Source organism: Anarhichas minor, unplaced genomic scaffold, assembly GCF_050575085.1.
Source record: "Anarhichas minor isolate MPS153535 unplaced genomic scaffold, ASM5057508v1 ptg000003l, whole genome shotgun sequence".
NCBI lineage: Eukaryota > Metazoa > Chordata > Actinopteri > Perciformes > Anarhichadidae > Anarhichas > Anarhichas minor.
The window spans coordinates 8,068,532-8,091,297 of NW_027466449.1; the positions used below are offsets into that span (position 1 = coordinate 8,068,532).

The 22,766-nt window shown below is 39.6% G+C and overlaps 2 protein-coding genes across 2 annotated transcripts; both read left to right on the forward strand.

Annotated features, from left to right (window-relative positions):
• Positions 1-274: 274 nt before the first annotated feature.
• hoxc13a (homeobox C13a) lies at positions 275-3,419 on the forward strand. The gene is made up of 2 exons (XM_076091081.1): positions 275-938; positions 3,107-3,419. Exons 1-2 carry the CDS (start codon positions 275-277, stop codon positions 3,361-3,363), a joined length of 921 nt encoding a protein of 306 aa, XP_075947196.1. The 3' UTR covers positions 3,364-3,419.
• Positions 3,420-11,180: 7,761 nt separating this feature from the next.
• On the forward strand, positions 11,181-13,275 carry hoxc12a (homeobox C12a). Its single transcript, XM_076091067.1, has 2 exons — positions 11,181-11,763; positions 12,879-13,275. The coding sequence occupies exons 1-2, from the start codon at positions 11,181-11,183 to the stop codon at positions 13,115-13,117; spliced, it is 822 nt and encodes a 273-aa protein (XP_075947182.1). The 3' UTR covers positions 13,118-13,275.
• Positions 13,276-22,766: the final 9,491 nt, after the last annotated feature.

Genomic DNA, 22,766 nt, shown 5'->3' on the forward strand with positions numbered 1-22,766 from the left:
AAACTCCCCTTTAAGGTTGTGGGTCTCAGTGATTTAAACCAATGATATGACTCGATATTCTGCAAGAAAAAACTGTGATATGTGAGGCAGTGGGTCTTTAAAGGGCTGCTCTGCCCAACTCGCGTAGGACTTGTTAGCATATCACGTGCCAGATTCATAATGAAGTGGACACACCAGGGCTTCGTGTGCGCATGCGCGTGGTGTAAAATGTAGTTGGAAATGAGGTGTCCGTCTTGGAGAAGTCGACTTTTAAAAAGCATCGGCAGCCCCTGATATGACGACTTCGCTGGTTCTGCATCCACGCTGGGCGGACACCTTGATGTACGTTTATGAAAAAAGCCCGAATGAAAACAACCAGAATAAAAGCCAAACAATGGAGGGACTGAGCGGTAATTGCCCTGCGACCCACTGCCGGGACCTGATGTCGCACCCTGCGCTAGGACGACATTCTGGCACCATAGCGACCCACCAGGGCTCCGTCTACTCGGATATTTCCTCTCCAGACACCGGCCGGCAGTGTCCCGCTCCTCAAACGTCGTCCAGTGCATCTTTGAGCTACGGCTATCCTTTTGGAAACCCATATTACGGCTGTAGATTATCTCATTCGCACAACGTGAACTTGCAGCAGAAGCCTTGCTCGTACCACCCCGCAGAGAAATATGCCGAGCAAAGCACTGCGCTGCCCGCGGAAGAACTGTCTACCAGGGCGAAAGAGTTTGCCTTCTACCCGAGCTTCGCCAGTTCATATCAGGCTGTCCCTGGATACCTCGACATGTCTGTGGTGCCCAGTATCAGTGCCCATCCCGAACCGAGGCACGACGCCTTGATCCCCATGGAAGGCTACCAGCACTGGGCTCTCTCCAATGGCTGGGATGGGCAGGTGTACTGCTCCAAAGAGCAAACGCAGTCAACTCATCTCTGGAAATCACCTTTTCCAGGTATGTGAAAATAGTTAGATTTTTTTTTCTTCCAGTGCTTTCTCCAGGCTCTAATTCATAGTTCAGCAGCTTGCACGTTTTTAATACACGTGTCATCACATTAAGAAAGCTATTTAAATATAGCTGGATATTTTTGACTTTGCTGAGATGTTATTGCTTCGGTGTACACATTTGTTGCGTTAAAGTGGCAATATCAACTTGCATAGAAGTCCGGGGAAACTAAATGTGCTGAATAAACATATAACTGTCAAGCCATATGTGAGTTGTCATATGTCCTTTATGGGCTCTGTCAGTATAGCCAGTCATTCAGTCTGACATGAAGCAAATCATCATGCATTTTCCTAGATGTGTGCGTAAAAATCTGAATTGAGAGTTCAATGAGATTTTCAGTTGCATGGCCCTTTACTGGTTACTATACATTCAGAAACGGAACATTTGCTTTCGACAGTTAGTTTTTTTTCTGTAGCAAGTCATATGATTAATATAGTTTCAGTTACGAATAGGAAGCAGCACCAGTTTAGCCCCTTGCCCCCCGTTTGACAATATAGTGACCAAGCTACTGTGTTTGGATGGTCCCAATTTATCTCAGCGCCCTGCGATGTGTCCACAATCTCCTGCATATAGGATTCATTTGACCAACATTTGAGTTGCATATAAACCTCAGCATTTCACAAATGGTTCACAACTACTGACCTGTTGACATATAATCCAGGCTTGCCTTTTACTTTACTTATCGTCATACATGCAAGATATCTGAAAATGCACAGGGGCCCGTCCAATATGCAGTTTACAGTGTCTTTACTAGGCTGCTTCTTTTACCACAAGGGTCTATTATCTATGTGAACTCTGTATGCATTTTAATTTCAGATAGGAACGTTCTCAGACCTCGACAGGATCTCTCACACGACATATATCTCCTTTTATATTGAAAATATCGAAAGAGCAAGCCACGCAGGCACGGGCACGTAGTCGAATGCGCGCGCACAAAAACACAAGAGCGCGCTGTCGTTGTCTTTCTGTCTCACCTCACCCATATACACAAATACAGTCACAGTCGTGCAAAACTAGTTTGCTTTAAAGAATGTAAAAGTGAACTCCACTCAGATATCCTCAATTTACTTATGACAAAATATTTAGCGATTAACTATATTTGACTATCCATTAGCCTAAATTAATAACTACCATCATCTTAGACACAACTGTGTAGAAATAACCACAACCCATAACTGTAAAATTACATGGTGGTAAAAAGCTTCATGTCTCACAGCTTGCCACTATTTCTCAAGGTAATGCCACACTTGTCCTGTCATGTTTTTCATTGGCTGCAGCACGCAGGTCTTGGCGAAAAGGTGTAATCCCAGAATTTATTATACCTGAACAAGTCAGGTAGCCACTGCCAAAAGGTTTTGGAGCTTTTAAAAAGGACAAAGTGGGGGGAAATTCTGTCTAATTTTCATGAAAATTCTGTCAAGTTTTTTTTAAATTAATGAACTTTTACCTAAATTACGTGCAACACGTGTAACTTTCTGATTAAACAACATAACGTTTTCAATTACTGTCACTTTAGTGGCCAGATGAGGATTCCTTTTAGTTGCCAGATAGTGATTTCTATTTCGTAATCTGGCTCTGACCGGCGTATTACAGCCACATTGAGATTTATTGCAGTTTATAGGCTTACAACACACTCTTACCCAGGAGTTCATTATACGAGATACGAGATATTTATCCAAGATACTAACAAGGTGTGTTGCGTAGTTTAGTAGATTGTCAATCAGAAGATTAAGTATCAACATGTAGCCATAGGGCAACATGGATCACTTACCATTGCAAAACAAAGCAGAATTGTAGTGGCTGTAACCAGATAGTAACTATTAATTTACAGAAACCAAGGATGACCCAACACTGTGTTGCGTTCCTACATGTCAGGTGTAGTAGCTACACCTGAGACCCCCTCCCCAACCATCACACACACACACACACACACACACACACACACACACACACACACACACACGTTCGGACAATCAGCAATTCAATCGAAACATTGCGCAGTTTGCTTCGGAAACAGAACAGTCTTGACAATTGCAGTTGCTGCTGATTTTGAAGTGAAATATTGCGGTGTTTTTGCGCATAGTCTAATATTTTCTTGGCATTTTTTCCCCCTACAGATGTTGTGCCATTGCAGCCTGAGGTAAGCAGTTACCGACGTGGGCGTAAAAAACGTGTCCCTTACACAAAGCTCCAGCTGAAGGAGCTGGAGAAAGAGTATGCAGCGAGCAAGTTCATCACCAAAGACAAGAGAAGGCGCATCTCGGCTGGAACCAACCTCTCAGAGCGTCAAGTCACCATCTGGTTTCAAAACCGACGAGTTAAGGAGAAGAAGTTTGTCTGTAAATCCAAGAGCAGTCATATGCACACCACTTGATGAGATCAGCAGCCTCCTTGAAACTGCAACTCATAACTTCCAATACACAATGCCATTTATTTACCTCTTGCATCAAAAATCGTTGCTGAAGAACATTTTGGCAGTGTCACCTCCGTCATCTCCGTCGACCATGTCACCACATCCCCTGTTTTCAAGTTGGAGATAATGCTCTAAAAACTGTGAAAGTATTGAAAATTCACTCCACATTTGTTCTATGATTGTACATATATAAATATATAATATTTAAAACAGTATCTGTATTTCAAAGACAAGTATTGCGTGTCTGTCTTTTTCTTTTTCTTTTTTTTTATTCAAGCCAAATCTCAAAAGGACTGATGACATTTCAATGATTTATACAACGAGCAGATCAACGCAGAGAAGGCTTGTTTGATGCCCTTTTAGAAAGATAATCGCCACATGGACATAATTTGTGGCGTAATGACACGTTGACCTTGAGACTTCTTCAACAAAAAGCTCACAACGAGGACTTTCGACCGAAAGAAAATGTTTTTTTTTTTTTTTAATATTCCTTCTGACTATCAAAAGCTATATTCCTGTGTTGGAAATGTTTCTTAAGCCAGGGGTAAAACAAGACAAAGCTCCTATGTTGTTAATCTGTATAGTGCAATGCATTTTTATTTAATTCATATTATCTAGTATGGCGGAACTGTAAACTGGAATATCCCAAGACCCGTATGTTTTCCTTTGTCAGTGAAGGATTCTGTCATGCAACTGGAATGATTGTAAACTATTAAAATCAGTGAGTATTACACATAAATGCACAATGGTTTTATTTTATTTGTTGTCTTTGTTAGTGTAGCATTGCAGCTGACTACACGCCTTGTACGAAGCCTGCAATTTCTACTTTCGTGCAGTATGTGAACTGTATTGTGGTGTTGAATTACGTACTGGTAACATGTTTCATAAATAAATGATGATTATGAAAATGCTTAAATATTTTAGTCAATACTTGCAGTGTTTCCTTCAGTTTCAACTGCACATATGGTGTCATTAAGCTGCAGAAGCTCTAAACACTGTCGTCTATCCTCCTCAAGTTGAATCCATAACATCAGCAGCGGATGAGCGAGTGAGGATTGTATGTTAGAGTGCTTGATTAAGACTTATTGGACATCCTGGAGTCTTGTTAATGGCACGAGGAGATAATACAGTGCTTCATGATGTTTGGTGAGCAGCAAGGCGCGTTTTCTCACACTGAAAAATACCAAGTGAGTCATGATATTTAAACCATTTCTGTTCCAGAAAGAAATGCTGTATTAAGACTTGATCCTTCAATTGTATCAGTTAAAAAAAAAACACGTAAGGCGGGTGAGACGAACGCACTGTATAACGTCCAAATCTACCACGCCCTGCCCTCCAACTGAAACCGCATTTTGAATCCAAATGAATATTCAAGATGTGTTACCCGATACTTGGCAGAAGTGCAATTTCAGAATCATATCAAACAGGCCGAAACCCTCATAACTGCGATTTATTCAACAGCTTTCACAGAAATGCACTGGTTGATCCCAGCATATTATTGTCAGACCTTTTTCATATTCCACAGGTAAATTAGTTATTGTTCATCAAATGATGATCATCATTATTACCTGCACCCAAGAGTTCAACAAGCACGTTTCCTTCCCTGTCACCGTCCGGTGTAAGGCCAACATATGCTGCTTATTATGCTTTTATTAAGATAAGAAGAATACATACATGTATTATAACCTGCCAACCATTTGCACGTGTAAATGTACTTTTACAGCACATGCATACCTGTATTACAGGCTATTGCAGCCCCCCGCGTAATTAGTTTTGATTTGACCTGCTATAGCACACTGTTTCAGTATAATTAGGTGAGTTTAGCAATTAACTTGGATGCATTCGATTCTGTCACCTATATATGAACTCCCTATTTATTTCATCTATACGTATTATGGACACGTATACACGTGCGCACGCTAAGCGCTGGTATAGCCCGAAGTTGCATTGCAGATCGAGTCTACATAGATTTATTAATGGATTATTTATTTATTATTTAGAGATCCTGTATGTATGAATGGGGAAAGTTTTACGTGCGGCCAGTGTTATCGAGCAAAAGTAACTTATTCTCTCATAGGTAAATTAGGCTGCTTCCGATATGAAAGTTGAGAATATGTCGAGAAATTACATTTAAAAACGACCGGTCTGAGAATAATAAACGTTGAAGGTGGTTTACTTTTAGATACTTTAAACTAGTATCACAAGTCCTTATTTCAGTGTTAAATCTAAATGAACTTAATTGCAGAATAGTTCATGTCCTGACGTAAATGTAAATAAATAAAACCTGTCTTTTCTTTTTAAGTCAAAAACAATTCACTTATAAGCCCTAACTATTCCCCCCTGATGTGTCTAATGTTGAAGCTATTGCTGAAAACATGACGTCAACATGCCAGAGTTTTAGTATTTTAAATTGTCAATAGGTTAGCTGCGGCTTGTCACTGTTTCCAGTTCTTCAGGTATTTTGAGTTTGTTGATTGGAATCCAAGCCGTTGGACTTACATTTTTTTTAAGTGGGTCTGCTTCCTGGATTTTCGATCCTTGCGGAAAGTTCTGGGTCTCCTGATTTACCCTTGACCATGACTATGCAGTCACTTTGACCTTGACATCACAGCAGATTGTGAATAATAAATAGGGGGCTGGACACCAATGCTGACGGTTTGTTTGTAGGCAAACAAGGTGTTATTTCCCTGTCTAGACAGCCGGGCTTAATGGCATGCCATAAATACATAAAAAAGGGGAAGTGTAGCGATATCCTCTGACCTGCATTTCTGATCATCTCTCGGAGCTTTGCATTGACATTTGGGCTCTGTTCCTTTGTGTTTTGCGGAAGTCCTATTGCTCTGACAGGCACTCTGGAACCACCAATGGTTTCATGCAGTCTTCATGAGGTGTGTATTATTGACCAAGAAGGACAGGTAGAACTTTTAACGTCTCACACTAACACCAGTAATCCGCAGCAAGCAGCCATACTGTCTACGCAGCGAGAGGAAACGATAATACGACGTCGCCCACACTATAACGATTAAAGGTATGGCCGTTTTCTTCCTACTATGGCAGTAGGCCGACATGAACTTTGTTTTATGACGGTTTAGCTCACAACAAACGCTGCGCATTGAACAGTCAAAACTAACTTCCACAGACATGGATATATGATTTGTAGCCTACTTCATTTGTCAAATTCTTATTTTCTTCAAAGTAAAGCGTGTGATGAAGTTGAGAGAAAATTAGGCCTCCTTTATACATGTATACATTTAACTCTTGATATTTTACAACATTATAGCCGAAATTATAATAATAATTTAAAAAACAGTTCTAGCAGTATATGTAATGTCTGCCACATAACATGACGAGTCTCAAACAAAATAGTTTAAAAAAACTTGCACAATATGCAAATTATTTTTATGTGTAATTCAAACGAATACTTTTTCTTTCAATGTACCAGAATGTACAGGTTTTTTTTCTAAATAATACATGTCACAATGGATAAATACAGAAATATCCATTTAATCCTATTCAAAATAGTTTTTATACAATTGTTGAAGAAAATCTGGAATTATGTTCTGTTAACCGAACACTGCAATACAGTGTACAGTTTATTGTTTCACTGTATCACTTAAAATAATGAAGCAGCCTACACGCCCGGGACCAAACAAAGCAAGAGCCGTGAATAAACTCACCAGACATAATCCTTTCAAATAATAATGAAGAAGTAAACGAAACTAAAATCGTTGCACCCTCATCCACCGCTGATTTTACCTTGAAAACATGAGATGTATTTTAAAAAGTTGCATTGCTTTTGGTTGTGTGTGTGTGGAGACGTCAGAGCTGCAGGCCACGTTCAACAGGACACATGAGACAGGGGGCTGATAACCTCTGGTGGTGACCAGAGGAAACTATCAGGAAGTGCTTCAACTGTCTCTAATTTACGAATATTTAAGTTCAGTTAATTAGTTGTTTTGTTGTCATGACACATTTGGCTCAGTGTTGTTTGGTTCTGTGCGTTTTATAATATTTATGAAATATGCATTTGACAATTAGTATCATTTTGATGCAGAAGTTTTTCTAACTTTTAATGTTCAAGCCCTGCTTGTATACATAATGCCACAAATAGAGAAGTTACAGCTGAAGCCACGTTGGTCCTAATCATTGTACGCTGTTATCTTGTTGTATTGTTTAATTTTACATTCATGCAATCAATGCCTTGCTTTGTGTTTTGATGGCTCTACTGTTGGAATACATCCGATAATGTGGAAATCACATATCGAGACAGTATCAAAAAAGAACAGATAACCAGGATTTTAAGTTCAGTTTTTTATCTATTTATGTAGCTCCTATTTATTTTTCCGTTGATGTCTTTGAATATAGCTATGATACATGGCTATACGAATATATTTCACACATTTGACTGCAGTCATGTTTGACAGTCACGTGTGTTGAGGCGTTTTAATCCCATCTGACATGTACTTTGTTTGGTTTGAAAATTCTTGAAATGTGTTGATCATCAATAGTCCTATAGTGGATGAGCACTTTTTTACTTTTGATCCACTTGATTACAGACACCCACACACACACACACACACACACACACACACACACACACACACACACACACACACACACACTCAAACACTAAAGTTGAAAATGAATTGAACAGATATTAAAATAAAAGATATTTAAAGGAATGGAACATTTAAGCAAATACCTTGCGCAGCTTGTAACATTATAACTTTATACAAAATGTCCGTCAAATTCAAATATGACGCAATGGCTTTATTATAAATGCTAGTTTGCGATGTTTAATTTGCTTTTATGTACAAAAGAATTATACATACTGAATTACTATTAATGTATTCAATTATGTGTTATTAATATTAAATTTAATTTAAAAAAATCCAGATGGATATGGGCTTTACTTAAAAAACATGTTGAAGTAATATAATACATATTTTTTTCCTAAGCTTAGTCATAGAATATGAAAGCCAAATGAAATACCGTCTGTTGTAAACAAACGCAAAAGATCAGCTAAACCTTTCAATTTAAAGGTTGTGGGTTCTTAAGGCTTCCCTTGGTGGTTTGTTTTCCTTAAAGGGCGCTTTAAAAGGGTTGCAAGGATATAACTGTGGCGACCAGCCTGCAGAGAATCAAAGAGAGAAAAGGGAAGAAAAGCCTTTTGTTTAGGCTATTGCCCTGTTGGACAGGACCCGTGGATTCCAGGACGGTAATTTCAATATCGAGCAGACAGTGTACTAGGCAGTGACCTTGACAGTCCAATGTTTGGTTTACCAAGTTCTTCTTTAACAGCTCATTTTCGTTTTTCTAAATGAGAGCACAAGGCCTACAGCTCATGACATCATCGCCAGCTGAACTAAAGATGCACTGAACAGACGACCAGTTGTTTGATTATGAAATGCGTATTTGTGGGAGCACAGGATTAGAGGCATGGAGAGACGAGGGGAGGAGGTGCAACACATGGCCTCTTTCTCCGAAGTAAAGTGGCGATTTAAGCCTGTACGTTACTCACTTACTGGATGACCGTCCGGGCCATTTTGTTGTAAACATCACACTGCACTGTTTTGCGTTCGGTTGCTGTTATAACAGGCGAAGTGATACCACGACGCCCTATTGCTCCCACTGAGGCACAAGATATCATATTGGATTGGTGTTGTGCTGCATTGCGAGACTCACTAACTAGATGCAAGAATGTGCAATGATGGTTGAGCCAATGAGTCCAAGGGACAGAATGAAACAGCAACGGATCCCTCTGAGCCTCTCCAGTTCAAACATTTGATATTTGTCTGCCTATTTAAGGCTAGAGCTTGCTGGTGCCTGGTGCCTGCTGCCTTTGGGTTAGATAGGATACATACACAAGTGACGGATGCAGCTATCAAATATCGGCTGACTCGCAAATCGTTTCCAAACCAATGTTTAAATATGCTCTCACATAACACTTCATTGGCAAATGTGTAGCATGCACCCAGCGCCATTCAACACGCATGTGCAAACTGCTGTAACCCATGCACACTTTTGTTAATCCCAAACTCTTGATATTAATTATTAATTCAGTTTGAAAATAAAATGATCGATAAGAGTCTGAATAGTAAAAATAAACAGAGTGTGTGTTAAGACAAATGACGAGTTGCTTTTTAAGTCAGCAGAGCATCTTGGAATACATTCACATTATTTATATGAGTCAGACTGTCAGTCCTCACTTTGAGCTGTCACATCCTTATGCAGTTTATTCTAGTTTATTGATTCAAATGTCTACTTTAATTCATTTAGATTGAGTATTTGAGTTCAATATCAAGTTCAACCAACTGTGACTCTGTGTCTTGAACTTGAGTGGATTGACAGAGAGGTATGCCTGTGCTTAGTGCTTAGTTATATTTAGGACTATCTGTCATTGACGAGTCAAACTTTTCGTCCTTGACGTAGCCAGACTATTTTTAATTGCCATAATTGAGACAAAAGCAACTCCCCACTGCTCAGTTATGAAAACTTTTGAGATCCATAAATTGATTGTGTCTTGCTTAAATAGTGGAGAGGAGGGACGGTGGTAAATTCTGGATTTATAAAGGTAAAGAGGGATTAGCAAAATAGAAAATAAAAAAAATGTAGAAAGCTATAAATGATGGGAAAGTCCTGCTAGATTTATTTTTCAGTTAATGAGTCTGTTGACGTGGGAGAGGAATGCAAAAGGCAAGGGTCAGTCATGAGAATACAGCTGAGGATGATAATTGGGCAGTTTGATGACCAAAGACCACATTAGAAATCCTTTACGCCGGCTGAAGACAGTATGCATGAATCATTTGCACACCGTGGTGAAGGTTTCTGCTGAAAACGTGTACTGTGATGGAGTCTCTGAAAAGTTTTTTTGTTGGTAAAAAAAGAGGCTTTTTTGTCAAACCAGAGCCATAACTATAGAGAATGGTATATATCCAATGTTTGTTCAGTGTCTTCAGACCTGCATCTATAGATCAACTAATTAGCGAGATATAAAGCAGAGACTCTCTGCTGATTGAATCAGTTGAGTGCCCTCTGATATCTTGTAAAATTCATATAAAAGAATTGTGAGAGGTATAACAATCCCACCAGAGTTTGGCTGTGAACGTTTATTGGAGGTATCTGTTAAAGTTGTTCATGTGAGGTGTACTAGGGGATATTATGTGAAATATATCCTCTTAAAGTAACCTTGTAGAATATCGTTCTCTTTTACACAGCCAGTGGCTTCAACCTGCTGACCCCGTTACTGTAAATATGAGTAGAGTGCGGCAATGAGCATCAGTCTTTTCTTAAAACAAGCTTGTAAAATTGGAACATCACAGCTTTATATGACATGGAATTCAACCATAATTTGCTAGAAAACAAGATGTCATATGGACCCTCTCCTCTGAAGAAAAATAGTTTTCATAAGAAATAGCGTTTAAAAAACTTTTGTCACCTTATAAAGATATTAAACGAGGCCACGGACAGTTCCATGAGTGTAAAAGGAGAAGCAGCCTGGGCTCCTTTTGGACTCGGCGTGACTCAAGTGGAGGAAAACAAGATTCTACATTTTTAATAAAAGGATTTTATTGTATTTTTCAAAAGCATATAAACCTCTGTAATACAGAAGTTAATGTTTTGTTTTGTCTGAGGTGGACCGAGTGGGTGGTACCATGTGTAGCAGAAGTTAGCCTGCACACGTGGTTTGTGGATGACCAATCAGGCGCCCCTCCAGGTTTAACTATGTTAAATGTCAGATTGCTATAAACTAGAAGCTGTTGGTCGGGCCCGCGGAAATGGGCGAGCATAATCTCCTTAATCCAGGGTTTGTGGGACCTTTGGTAAACATCCACACAGGAGACACATTTTATTTTCCGAATTTTAGAGCCTCAGGGGGACAACTGGCGGGGCTACCGTCGCTCTCCTACCCGAGAAGGGACAATGTTTGCTCCCTTCCGTGGAATCCTTCGGAGCCGTGCAATGGATACTCTCAATCCTACTTTAGCAGCCCCGTGTCTATTACCCCTTCTTTCAATCGCTCGTGTGAAATTAGCAGACCAGAAGAGGGTAAATGTTATTATAGCAACGGGAACAGGGAGACCTGTTCAGGTGGCAGCAGCCTCAAACGAGAGGACAGGGCGAGAGACACATCGTCATTAACATCTGACCACGGGATGCACAGTGGAATTGGCAGCACAGCCGCCTTCTCCAAATATGATTATGGGACCGAACAGCTAACGCAAGACCCGCCATCCTGTCAGTCAATGGAGTCCGACTCCAGCTCCTCTCTGCTCAACGAGGGCAGCAAGCCTCCATCCAGCGACACACAGACACTGGTGTCACCGGGAAACCATTCAAGCAACATAGCCATAGGCGGAGGTGGGTGCTTCTTTTTTTATTCACTCAACAACAATTATTTAAAACACACGTTTACATTATTTATAAGAGACTAGCACATAGCGTGCACTTGCGGTATTACACGGTCGTTAGGGCTCCTTATCTTGATGCACAATTTGCAGCCAGATTAGCCTGCAGGGTGGTTGCGTGGTGTGCAAACGCCGCTAGGGGTTGCCCTAAAATGCCTCACGCGCCATGTGGTTGTGTACAGTTACAGATAACCTCACCAAGCCTTAATGCTCACCAGCTTTTGAATACATGATCAACCCATTCATTGCATTTCCTGCTCTTGAACGACAGAACTGTGATCCAGGCATAGTAATAGTTGTATTGTTACACTTTGTACAGGCCTAACCAAATTTGCGTAGTGATTTAAAGAGGAGAGGTGTTTTGGATGACTGCATTGCATAGAGAGAGAGTTTTCTTTTTAATGACTCGTAAACAGAATTAATATCTGTCGCTGTGTACTCAAGAGTCATTTAATATGCTCTGAAACTCGCAAATAAGTAGGGGTATTTTCAAGCACGGCTTAATTATCACGTTAATGCTACTTTAACTGCAACAATAAAACTTGCTGTGACACAAGCCACTGGTGGTCTCTAGAGAGGATTGAGAAATACAAAAAACCATCACAAATTGCACAGAATTGTGCAGGTTCTGGTGGATCTGAAATTACGTTTGAGATCAAATATGTCCCAACAGAGACCAAAACAAATCCAGTTTGGCTGTGTGTGTGGAGGAAGTCAAAGCTCAGGGGCGCCATTTCTCTGAATCCTAATATTCCTACATTTGAGATCATCTGCAAAACAGAGAAATCCTCTCTAGATGACTTAAACGTGTTATGTCCGCGGCCGTATAGACATCTTTGGTAGTTGCTTTATAATAATGTAATTTGACTTTTAGTGATTGCTTTCCAGCTTACTGCTCAAATGAATGTACATTTAACTTAGCCCATACACAGTAAGGCAATTACCCAAGCTACCCTTGGACAACTGACGCCCTTGTAGGCTCCTCATAACCTTGGAGGTGACCGTGATTTTGCAACTGTGGTTGACTAATCCGTTGTCCCCCCCCCCCCCCCCCCCCCTCTCCCCCAGGTGCCCCGTGGTACCCGATGCACACTCGGACCAGAAAGAAGCGTAAACCGTATTCCAAACTGCAGCTGGCTGAGCTAGAAGGCGAATTCATGCTGAATGAGTTCATCACCAGACAGCGGCGGAGGGAGCTCTCCGACCGTCTGAACCTCAGCGACCAACAAGTGAAGATCTGGTTTCAGAACCGCAGGATGAAGAAGAAGAGACTCATGCTGAGGGAGCAAGCTTTGGCCTACTTTTAGAGATGCGGCAGAAGGTGAATCGATAGGCAGTAAAAGCCAATCCTTCTACCGCTCCCTTAGGTCTTATTTCAATGCATGCACTCATATATCCATCTTTTACATTGCAGGCGATTATTACAACATTTTCTGATATTTTTGTTTCTCAAAGGTGCGGGCTACACAAGCCCAAAAAAAGTCCACATCAGTCATTCAAAGCTACATGGCAGTAAGACTGCCTTCATGTTTTGTATGTTCGTACAAAAAGCGGTGAGGATGTGTTTTTTTGTTGGGATAAATATTTTAGTTTTCCTGATTTGAGATTTGCCTTCGTGGCGATAGCTCAGTTTTGGATGACCCATGACATCCTCCTTTTTGTTCCACATGTAATCAGGGAAAATGAGGAGAAAGCGAGGCCACTCGGTAAAATCTAAAATAAATAAATAGGCAGAAAGGCAGAGAAGCTGAAGGACTGTCTGATCCGCGCAATAATTTCTCTGGCGTTATGGACTGATAAAGAAGAATCCCTCTCTCAGTTGCTTAATGCTTCCACAGCCATAATTTGCCGGGTCAAAAGAGCATCATCATGATCTCCTTTCCATAGTTTCGCCAAGCTTTGATGCACGTTCACGGTCACGAGCAGGAAGTCTGGGTGTCTGCATGAGGAGAGGACGACTAGAACCGCAATGTAATTCATATCGATATATTTATGACTGCGCATTGGAAAAAATGCATTACCATGACTTCATTCATGTGCTAACAAGTTTCTTACGGTATTTTTTCTTACTTGTATTACATTTACATTTGTCGTAACTTGCACAGCATACTGCATGGGTTGCATTTCTTTAGTTGAGTCAGATCACCGTTTGAATATGGTTTTGAGTCCAGATTGTGCCCGTGCATTCAACTATAAACTCGCCCGAATCTGTAATGGAAATGTTCCCAGAACAAGTACATTGTAGGCCAACTTGGTTAAACAAGGGAACTGCCTAAAGTTGCAACGGGGGGAGGGGGAGGGGGAGGGGGGGGGGGGGGGGGGGGGCGGCACCCTACATTTTAGGCCTGGAAAAGAATTTCTGAAACTTAATGACCAGAATAAAAATAAATATGTAGACATTTAGAGAAGTTAATCATAGGCCTTTGTGTGCGCTCCCATAGTTCGGGGCGAATAAAGTGCATCATGTATTATGTAAAACGAGTAAGCTATAGCAGTGAAATGTATTTGCAGCATGTTATTGATGTGAAATAGCTATGTCATGTTCTGCGGGCCACTTCTGTAGGTGACTTGTTTAATACATGTTTTTCTGAACAAATCAAAAGTGAACCCAACCTTGAACATTTTGACACAAACGTCTACAAAGAATGTATTATTGTTGATATTATTAATATTAGACTATTAGGATGGAAAGACTGGGGGCTTATTAGGCCTACTAAATGTACTTGCTCTTTGCAACGTGCTCAATGTTGTCCCTTTCCATACGTGTATAACTTTGTAAAATGAAATTATATTACTTTTTTGCATCTTGATTGAGGATCCCTTATCGCTATGTAATAGTGCGTTATGTTATTGATCGTCTTGTACTATATCGCATTCCATATAGCCTATTTGTAGTTGTAAGGGTCGGAAATGTAGGCCTATTATATCATACTGCCAATAATGGATATAAGAAATGGTATGCAATAAGTGTTACCAGACATGACATTTAAATAAACCATGTTTCAGTGTGTTAGTTGTTTGTTAACGTTCTTTTATTTCGTCCCTTATTGCATTCACTTCTTTGCGCTTGTAAGGGTTGCTACTTTGTCTTGTAAAGGTAATAATGATGATATGAATGTATATGCGTATGGTCTTCAATAAACATATATTGAAACGTTTATTGGTGTAACCTCACTCTGTCATTAGGTTGCCTCTTTGAATGTTCTGCTTTAAAATCTGCTTTTGTGAGTGCTGACTGGTGGTATTATTTTATTAGACGTGACCTGTACCACAGTTTAAAAAAGTTCATGTGTCCAGCGCAGGGAAATTAACATTAATGGGACATTTGGAAGTATTTGAGAGGGTGTTTTGTTGGCATGCAGCTTCACATGCTGTGAACTATAATCAATGGGAGCCCACACAGGTTGGCATTGTTTTATTATGACCGCTCAGATACAAAGGTATATTGGCTTCATAGCTATACTATTTTCCATGCAAAATGGCGGCCAGGTGCATACAGTATGCTAAACCCTATCTTGCATTGAATAGTATATCTATTTCATTGATACAAAAACGACATTAGTTTTAGGTTAACAAAAATAGAAAAATTCCACCCCTGAAGTTGGACCTAATCAATGTCACTGGTATGCTACGAGCCAATAAGGACGCAGCTAAACACGCTGTAGCTCTGTAAAGCAGTAGGGCTACACCCCAGTGCTCTGTACAGTCAAGCCTCTTGGACTGGCTGTACATCGTGTATCTTCTGGTTTGCATTAGGGTTTTAAACGAGTTACACTTTCATATCAATCCCTTGGCTTCGAATACATGCACACAGATCACAAGTGCTCTCATCCTTACAAACGACACAGGCGTTTGTAACGCTCACCCTTGTGGCAATGAAGTATAAAGCAATGCAGGGTCGTGCATTGTTTTCATATCAGCTAATTGAGCTGGTATTAATTAATGCTTCTCTCCTCAACAGCTTCCATTCTCAGTTGGGTGACTGGAAGCTGTGGTGCTGTCTCAATGTTCATCACATGTTGCCTTTTAAGTGAACTGTGAACGGCCGCTCCTGCAACCGGCCTTTCTGAGTTAGTCCGTCCATGATCACAACATGAATACACACATGTAAGATGACGTGAGCTTATTGCTTAACACAATCCTATTGGTGCTGTACCGGCTTCAACGTTTATCAATTACGATATGGTCCGTTGCGACTATGAAAGTGCATTTTGCTTTGACCAGATTTAGTTTCACTACAAACTATTCTATCACATAGTAGCTGTACTGTACTATACTGATGCTGACAGAAGCCTCTGATATTTTGCCTGTCTACCTTGCTTCAACCTTCCCCAAATGGGCAACACACACACACACACACACACACTGTATTAATCAGCATAGTGCATAATATAGCCATATGTACTGTATTGTAATGATTATTTAAAGAATGAATATAAGTACTGTAATATCCTCCATGAGAGGATTGGGCCGTCTGGGACGCGCTGCGATCCGATCGGGCACAATCCGTCAGTTTGCAGATATGAAAAATAATAGTTGTAAATGTCTGCTTCTGTCTGTAAATAGTATAAACAAATCGTTTGTGAATATGCAATATATGTCTAGTCAAAACGAGACTAGATATAACTATTGAAATATATGACATTCGCTAGTTTTATGTATTGAAAAAAAATCTTATCAATGTGCATTTAAGCATCTGGTTAAAGCTTGTTTGACGAATCATATCAAATGAATGACCATCTAGACTTTGAACATGATATCAGAGTAAATAGCACCTGCGATTGATTATTTCCCTCCTTGTAATAAGAAAAATACAGGCGTAATGTTTTGATATACACCTTTTACGAACCCACGACAAGATTCATATGTCCGTGTACGTTTTAATCCAAGGGATACACAGTGCATTCGTTTTGAAGCGGTGTCAGGCTGATGCAAAACATAAACAGAAAATGTACCAAGTATTTGCTGTCATATATAATAACCAAGACTGTGAAATAACACTGAAATTGCGTGTATTGAATTTTTTCATCCAGGGGACATCATTCATAACAACTCCAATCTTTTTAGCCTATCAAACGCGCTGTTGACCATGAAAGAAGATAAACTACTGTCTTATGTTTCTGTGTTGCCTTGTTAAATGGGTTACAGAAGAATAATGGATGCAAAATGCACCATGACGCTCCTGAGCGTCCTGCTGTAGCCTACCTCAGCCATTATTTGTAAAAAAAAAAATCTTCGAGGTCAGTTATAGGAAACATTGTTCGTACTCTTGAAATTTAAACATCAATAATTGTAATAACTCAATATTGTGCACATATTTATATTGATAGTGTTATTTGCCTTTGTGCTAGTAAAATGCGCTAAATAAAATGGCGATATAGAAAAGAGAGAATACATATTTACCAGGAGCCATGGTTTATGTTTAACGTTCAGTTAACTGAGGGAAATGTAAACTTAAAATCAAAGCAGCGAAAATGTGTCATCATTTGTTTAAATAAATGTATTTTGATAGCATATAAACCACAGGCAACATTGAGCACACCATGAGTCGTGTTTGCTACCAAGATTAAATGATGCAAACAGTTGTTTGTGCTTTTACAGGTGATTCCTGTGTAAAACGGTGGGATTATTTGATTATATAACATGGCAGTCTGGTTTTTGAACGGTGCCAATCGGATGTCTGAACATGCAATCCAGTTTTAACTTGAACTTCAAACCAGACTTATCTGCTGTTGTTACAAGTGACTTTTTTTGTGTATCCTATTTCCTCAGATATTTCTATTCTTTATTTTGCTTTTGCTTATGACAATACAATGACATTGTGCTGGAAACCTTTATAAGAGCTTTCACGTCCAACAAACTACTAAACATTGGACTGCGCCTTTACCCGCAATCCCTTCTCCTCAAAAGCAAAACATGATCCTTGCATTGCAGCTAATAATTCGTTTTCACTTTTTTGCCTTGTCTGTCTGTAGTTAGTAATTAGTATTAATAATTAGTGTAATACAGGATATCGGAGAGAATTAAAACCAAACATCAAAGGAAACTATTGCGGACAACCTCAACATATTTGTATTGTAAAACAGGACAAAATCTCAGTCAGCTTTGCAGATGTTTACAACAGGTCTTTCACTGCTCTTACGCACTTTTGACTTTGAGACTGGCTACATCTGTTTATGGCGGCCTGTCTCCGTGTCCCAAAGGTCAGTGAGCTACACAGTGCCCTTCGCAGAGAACTTGTGTGGCATGTGGTCTACGTCCCCCGCCACCCCTCTGCCGTTTATGGTACGGAGCTGGCTAGAGAAATAGAAAGCAATGTTATTCCTGCTAAAGTGTGCGTGTGTGTGTGCGTGCGGACGTGCGCAAGAGTGTGGGGTAAGCGTGCGTGTGTGTGTGTGTGTGTGTGTGTGTTTGGAAGGAGTGTTAATGTAATAGAGAAAGAGAGAATAGGCAGAATGCTTAACATGAAAGATCCATGTCGTTTCTCTCCGTTCAGAACGGTTAGATATTGATTTTGACATTATTTGAAATGAGTTCTCTACGAGCTTCATTTTTTCTGAAATATATTATCTTATCAATTTATTTTTCAATAGCATCGCCCGTCAAACAACCCCGGGAAGTCAATGTTTCATTGCCGCCTTGGAAGAGCTGGAATCCTAGACCAGTTCTCCCTGATGGAAAGAAACATCTTAGAATTGATTTAAAATGGATTGAGGTCGCGATAGCAAATGAGTAGGGTTTCATTTTACGGTTTTTGTTTAGCCTATTGTGGAGTCATTGCCATTTTTCATTTTGTATTTCTGAAATCGTGTGACAACATTTAGTATCTAAAGAATGTGTACGGCATTCGTCAGCACCAGAATCATTATTTTCTCACAAATGTTTACACAATGTTTACACAATGGTTACACAATGTTTACACAGTGTTATCAAATCTCAGAGAGCAAACCCATTTTTTAACGTCTTAAATACATATGTTGATTTATCTCCTTTTTTTCTGCCTATAGGGCATTCTTCTTATACGTGTAGTATTTTGGAGGTGGGCCATCCTCTCCAGGCCGACGCTGAAGGTCAAGTATGCAGCACAGAGCTGTTCAACCGGCGGTGCCTGCTTGAAGGTCTTCCAATTTAATACAAGATGGGAAATTCTATGTCACCTGTTCAAGTTTGTCCCGTATCGGTTCTGTGCATTTACTTAACACACATATTTGGCTGTGCAGTTTGTATATGTGTTTAAAGGTCTGGCTCTGAAGAAAAGCTTTAAAAAACCTGCAGCTCAGACGGCAAAGTACTAAGTGCTTGAGCAGGCATTTCAACGATATCTGAGTTTATAGCGTAAAGCTCAGAGCTTCTGTTTTGGGTCCACGTACTGAACCACTTCTGTGCAAGGCCAGTGCAGACTAAAATAATGCTTTTTGACCCCCGGTGCAAAAAGGACCAACCAGTGCGCGCATCGCCTCTATTGAAATAAATACAGGTTGAATATGTACGGATTGTCAAATAAATGCACTGACACTCCACCTGCATGCACAGCATGTCACATTTCTTTCGACAAGACTTTGGTTACAACAGACAAGATTTGACCAAATAATGAAAACAATGCCATCAAGTAAAACACTAACGTTTGGAAACGTATCTCTGTGTTATTATGCACATACACAAGTTATATTACAATATGACCAAACTTTGATTTTGTTAGTATTTCGTCATTTCCACCAATCTAAGTACATATCCTGTAAGTCTAGAAATTCCAAATAAAACCACTGCGTAATGGTTCGCTGGTGGTGCGTAATTTCGTGCCGTCTTGTGCGTAATTTGTGATACCTGGCAAAAACCGTTTAATTAGGATAGTTAGTCAACTCTGAATTGTTTTCAAGCACGAGGCATATTATCCCTGCTGTTTTTTGAAGGGGATTCTGATATTTTAGAAGATTGACTGTGGAGATAATATACGTCTAATACAGACCGAGCCTAAGAATATATTTTTGAGTATATCGGCATGTGACAGGCCATACCCTCAAGTACATTGTGCTTATAAATGGTCTTTATGATGACTTTTGAAGGCTAGTATTAATCGCGAAACTAAGAGCCCCTCTAGCAGAATATCGGACACAAGCTTTTTTTTGTTGCTTATTTATAATTTGTTCAAAGATAGATACAATTCTGTGTTTATTGGCCCTCTGCTCATAGGACTTCCAGGTTCATCTAAATAGCATAGCAGCTGGAGCTAGAAGTCACTATTGGCCGATTTCTTTAGAATCATTTAATACTTCTAATAAAAAAGTTAACACATTGTTGTGAAAGCTTTATGTCCTAGTGGTTGGAAGAGAAATACACTCTGGAGATTGCTCTAAATGTAACAGCAACACACATCCTTATCTTGTAAGCTATTGTTACCACCCAAACGCTTCACGCTAGGTGCATTCACTGAGACCTCAGTAAAAAAAAAAACAAGGCTCTTTAGTGTTGCTTGAAACTGTTCGCAGCTCATACAGACAAGTTTAACTGCCCGACTTACATCCAATTAAACTTATCTAGGCCATGAGGGGACAGTAATATGATTACACAGGCTTCCTACATTTAGCCTTGACTTCAGCTAACTGTGCAGCACTGACTTGGTGAACTGCGCCCATTGTGCGTGTGTTGTGTTTGTGTGTGGTTAGTGTTGTATCACATGGCACAGGATTTATCGACGCAGAGCCAGCACTGCAATATTTAGGGGCGCCATTTTTGAACTGAGAGTCCTTCTTAACAAAAGTGTGATACCTGAGTTAACCATTGCAATTATACTGCGAGATAGCAATACATAGCCTACATTCCACAGATACAGTCGCAAAGTTAGTGCTCCAACAGTGATATTTAAGCAAAGAATGTCAACTGTTTACAACACATTCTCTTTGGAGCTCTCAGCAGAATATTTTAACTATAACTAAGAGTAGTTGGGACATACATTTACAATATTGTTTATCATTGTATGAGTCATAAGATAGAATACATAGATGACTCATAACTCAGAGGCAGACCCTTTTGCGTGCAAACTCCGCATACCGCAGCCTGCTCATTTGGTGCAACCAAATCAAACTTTTCTGGGTCCTACTGCTAGCCGAATATCTGCAGCTAAGTCAGTCCAGGGAAATTAACACATGGTTAAACTTATTTTTTGACTGATGATATAGCACGCACTGATGATAATAGCCAGTGTTTGAACCATTGGAAGGCGGGTATTGCCAAATGATGGACCTTGTTGCCATATTATGACAAACACTGCGACTTAAAGGCAGCCAGGACCACTAGTTCCGCTTAAACGCATTAATTACTCTTGTGTACTGTGTAGCCTTTAAAATAATCGTTTGTATTTTTCAGTCGTCTTGATTATCAGCCCTAACTTTTGAATTTAATTTGTGCATCACTTATTCATACCCTCACATTACTTATTTATACCGCGCTAATACACATCAATGAAATGATCGTGAAGAGGAAATGATTTGACAAAATAGTTTTGGACTGTCTGCCTGCTGAAAAAAAAGTTTGTAGCGTGTATTTATTTGTATGGGACTTTTTTTTATTCTACAATTGATATAATGATCGGATTAATGTTGACATATACGGATACATTTTAAATGTCGTAGTTCAGAACCTTTATTGTAGGTCAATTCGTATTGCGGCTTTTCAGTTTGAAATTCAACTTCAGATTCAAGCCCGGCGTTTCATCTTCTTTCATTTTTTTAATTACTCAGTGTACTAACTTTTATACTTTTAGAATCGGCAATGGAATTTTGATGTGCGGATCATTATTGTTATACAACTACACATCACTAATGCCACAGCATGTGTCGAGCATGTGTCCATACAGGCCACAGGCCAGTGTGTTTAGACAAATATTTCCATAGCTTCGGTTGTTAATCTACCAAAAATGACACCAGTAGCTGTTCATCACAGGGCACAAATACACTTGTATATACTTGTTTTTTTTGTACTATGTATCACATTCAAACTATTTTATTTAGATTTGCGTGAATGAATTGTTAATCCTTACAAAAATGTAAAAACACGGAATTTGAGGCTTTTATTGGTGGTCCAAATTGCAGAAAATGTATTATGGTGGTCGGTGTGAAAATTCAGCTCACCGGTGTTTTTTTTTTTTAAATTGCAGAATATCTAGTTGCTGAATTCCAAATTCCTCTCATTCTCAAGTTTTATGGTTTTCTATAGAACAAAGGGATTTAGCGTTACTACAGCCATTCGGAGTTTTATGGTGGACATAGAGAGGATTTTAGTGGTCAAATTCAAGTGCTGTGTCTGGACAGCTGTCTGCTTTCTTTGTACTTGGATGCAAGATGCATCATGTGAGACAACCTTTTGTCTGTAAGGGTAGTAAACAAGCTAATGCCAATGCCACCGCCACCTTTTTCACAAATATGCCTGCAATGGAATCTTATTTCCAATGCTGAGGTCTGATGATGTTGCTTGTTCTTCCCCTTGCTGTTGGAAATCACCAAAGACACAAACTTTGTTTTCCATTATTTTTAAACAACACAGGTGTCCAATAAGTGATTGTTTTAGAACGATAGTGTTATTGGACTATTTGATAATAATTCTAAATTCTATTGCATCATTTAGAAAGTAGCCTGTGATCATAAACAATGGCCCATCATATTAATTTATCCTTGTGATAGTATCAGTTAGTCTATAAAGATTCGAAGACGGCCCTCAACAGTATAATTAAAAGTTTACAATGAGGAAAGAACACGCAGGCGCATCTTTTCTCCAAACCACTTGTTTATTACATTTTATTCTAAAAAGAAAAAAAGAAAGTCCGAAGGACATGCCTCTCTGTTTAACAGTTATCCACAGATGAATGTCGAAAATAAAATGATTACAGCAGCTTGGAACGTCAGCTGGGACTTATTTAATTTAAGAGGGAAACATTCATACCGTTGGGTCAATAGGCTCAGT

Bases quoted from the DNA above. Each gene is read 5' to 3' on its own strand.
- hoxc13a (XM_076091081.1), top strand. From the start codon at position 275: ATGACGACTTCGCTGGTTCTGCATCCACGCTGGGCGGACACCTTGATG. The intron at 939-3,106 runs GTATGTGAAAAT...TTCCCCCTACAG, and splicing joins CTGGAAATCACCTTTTCCAG to ATGTTGTGCCATTGCAGCCT.
- hoxc12a (XM_076091067.1), top strand. From the start codon at position 11,181: ATGGGCGAGCATAATCTCCTTAATCCAGGGTTTGTGGGACCTTTGGTA. The intron at 11,764-12,878 runs GTGGGTGCTTCT...CCTCTCCCCCAG, and splicing joins CAACATAGCCATAGGCGGAG to GTGCCCCGTGGTACCCGATG.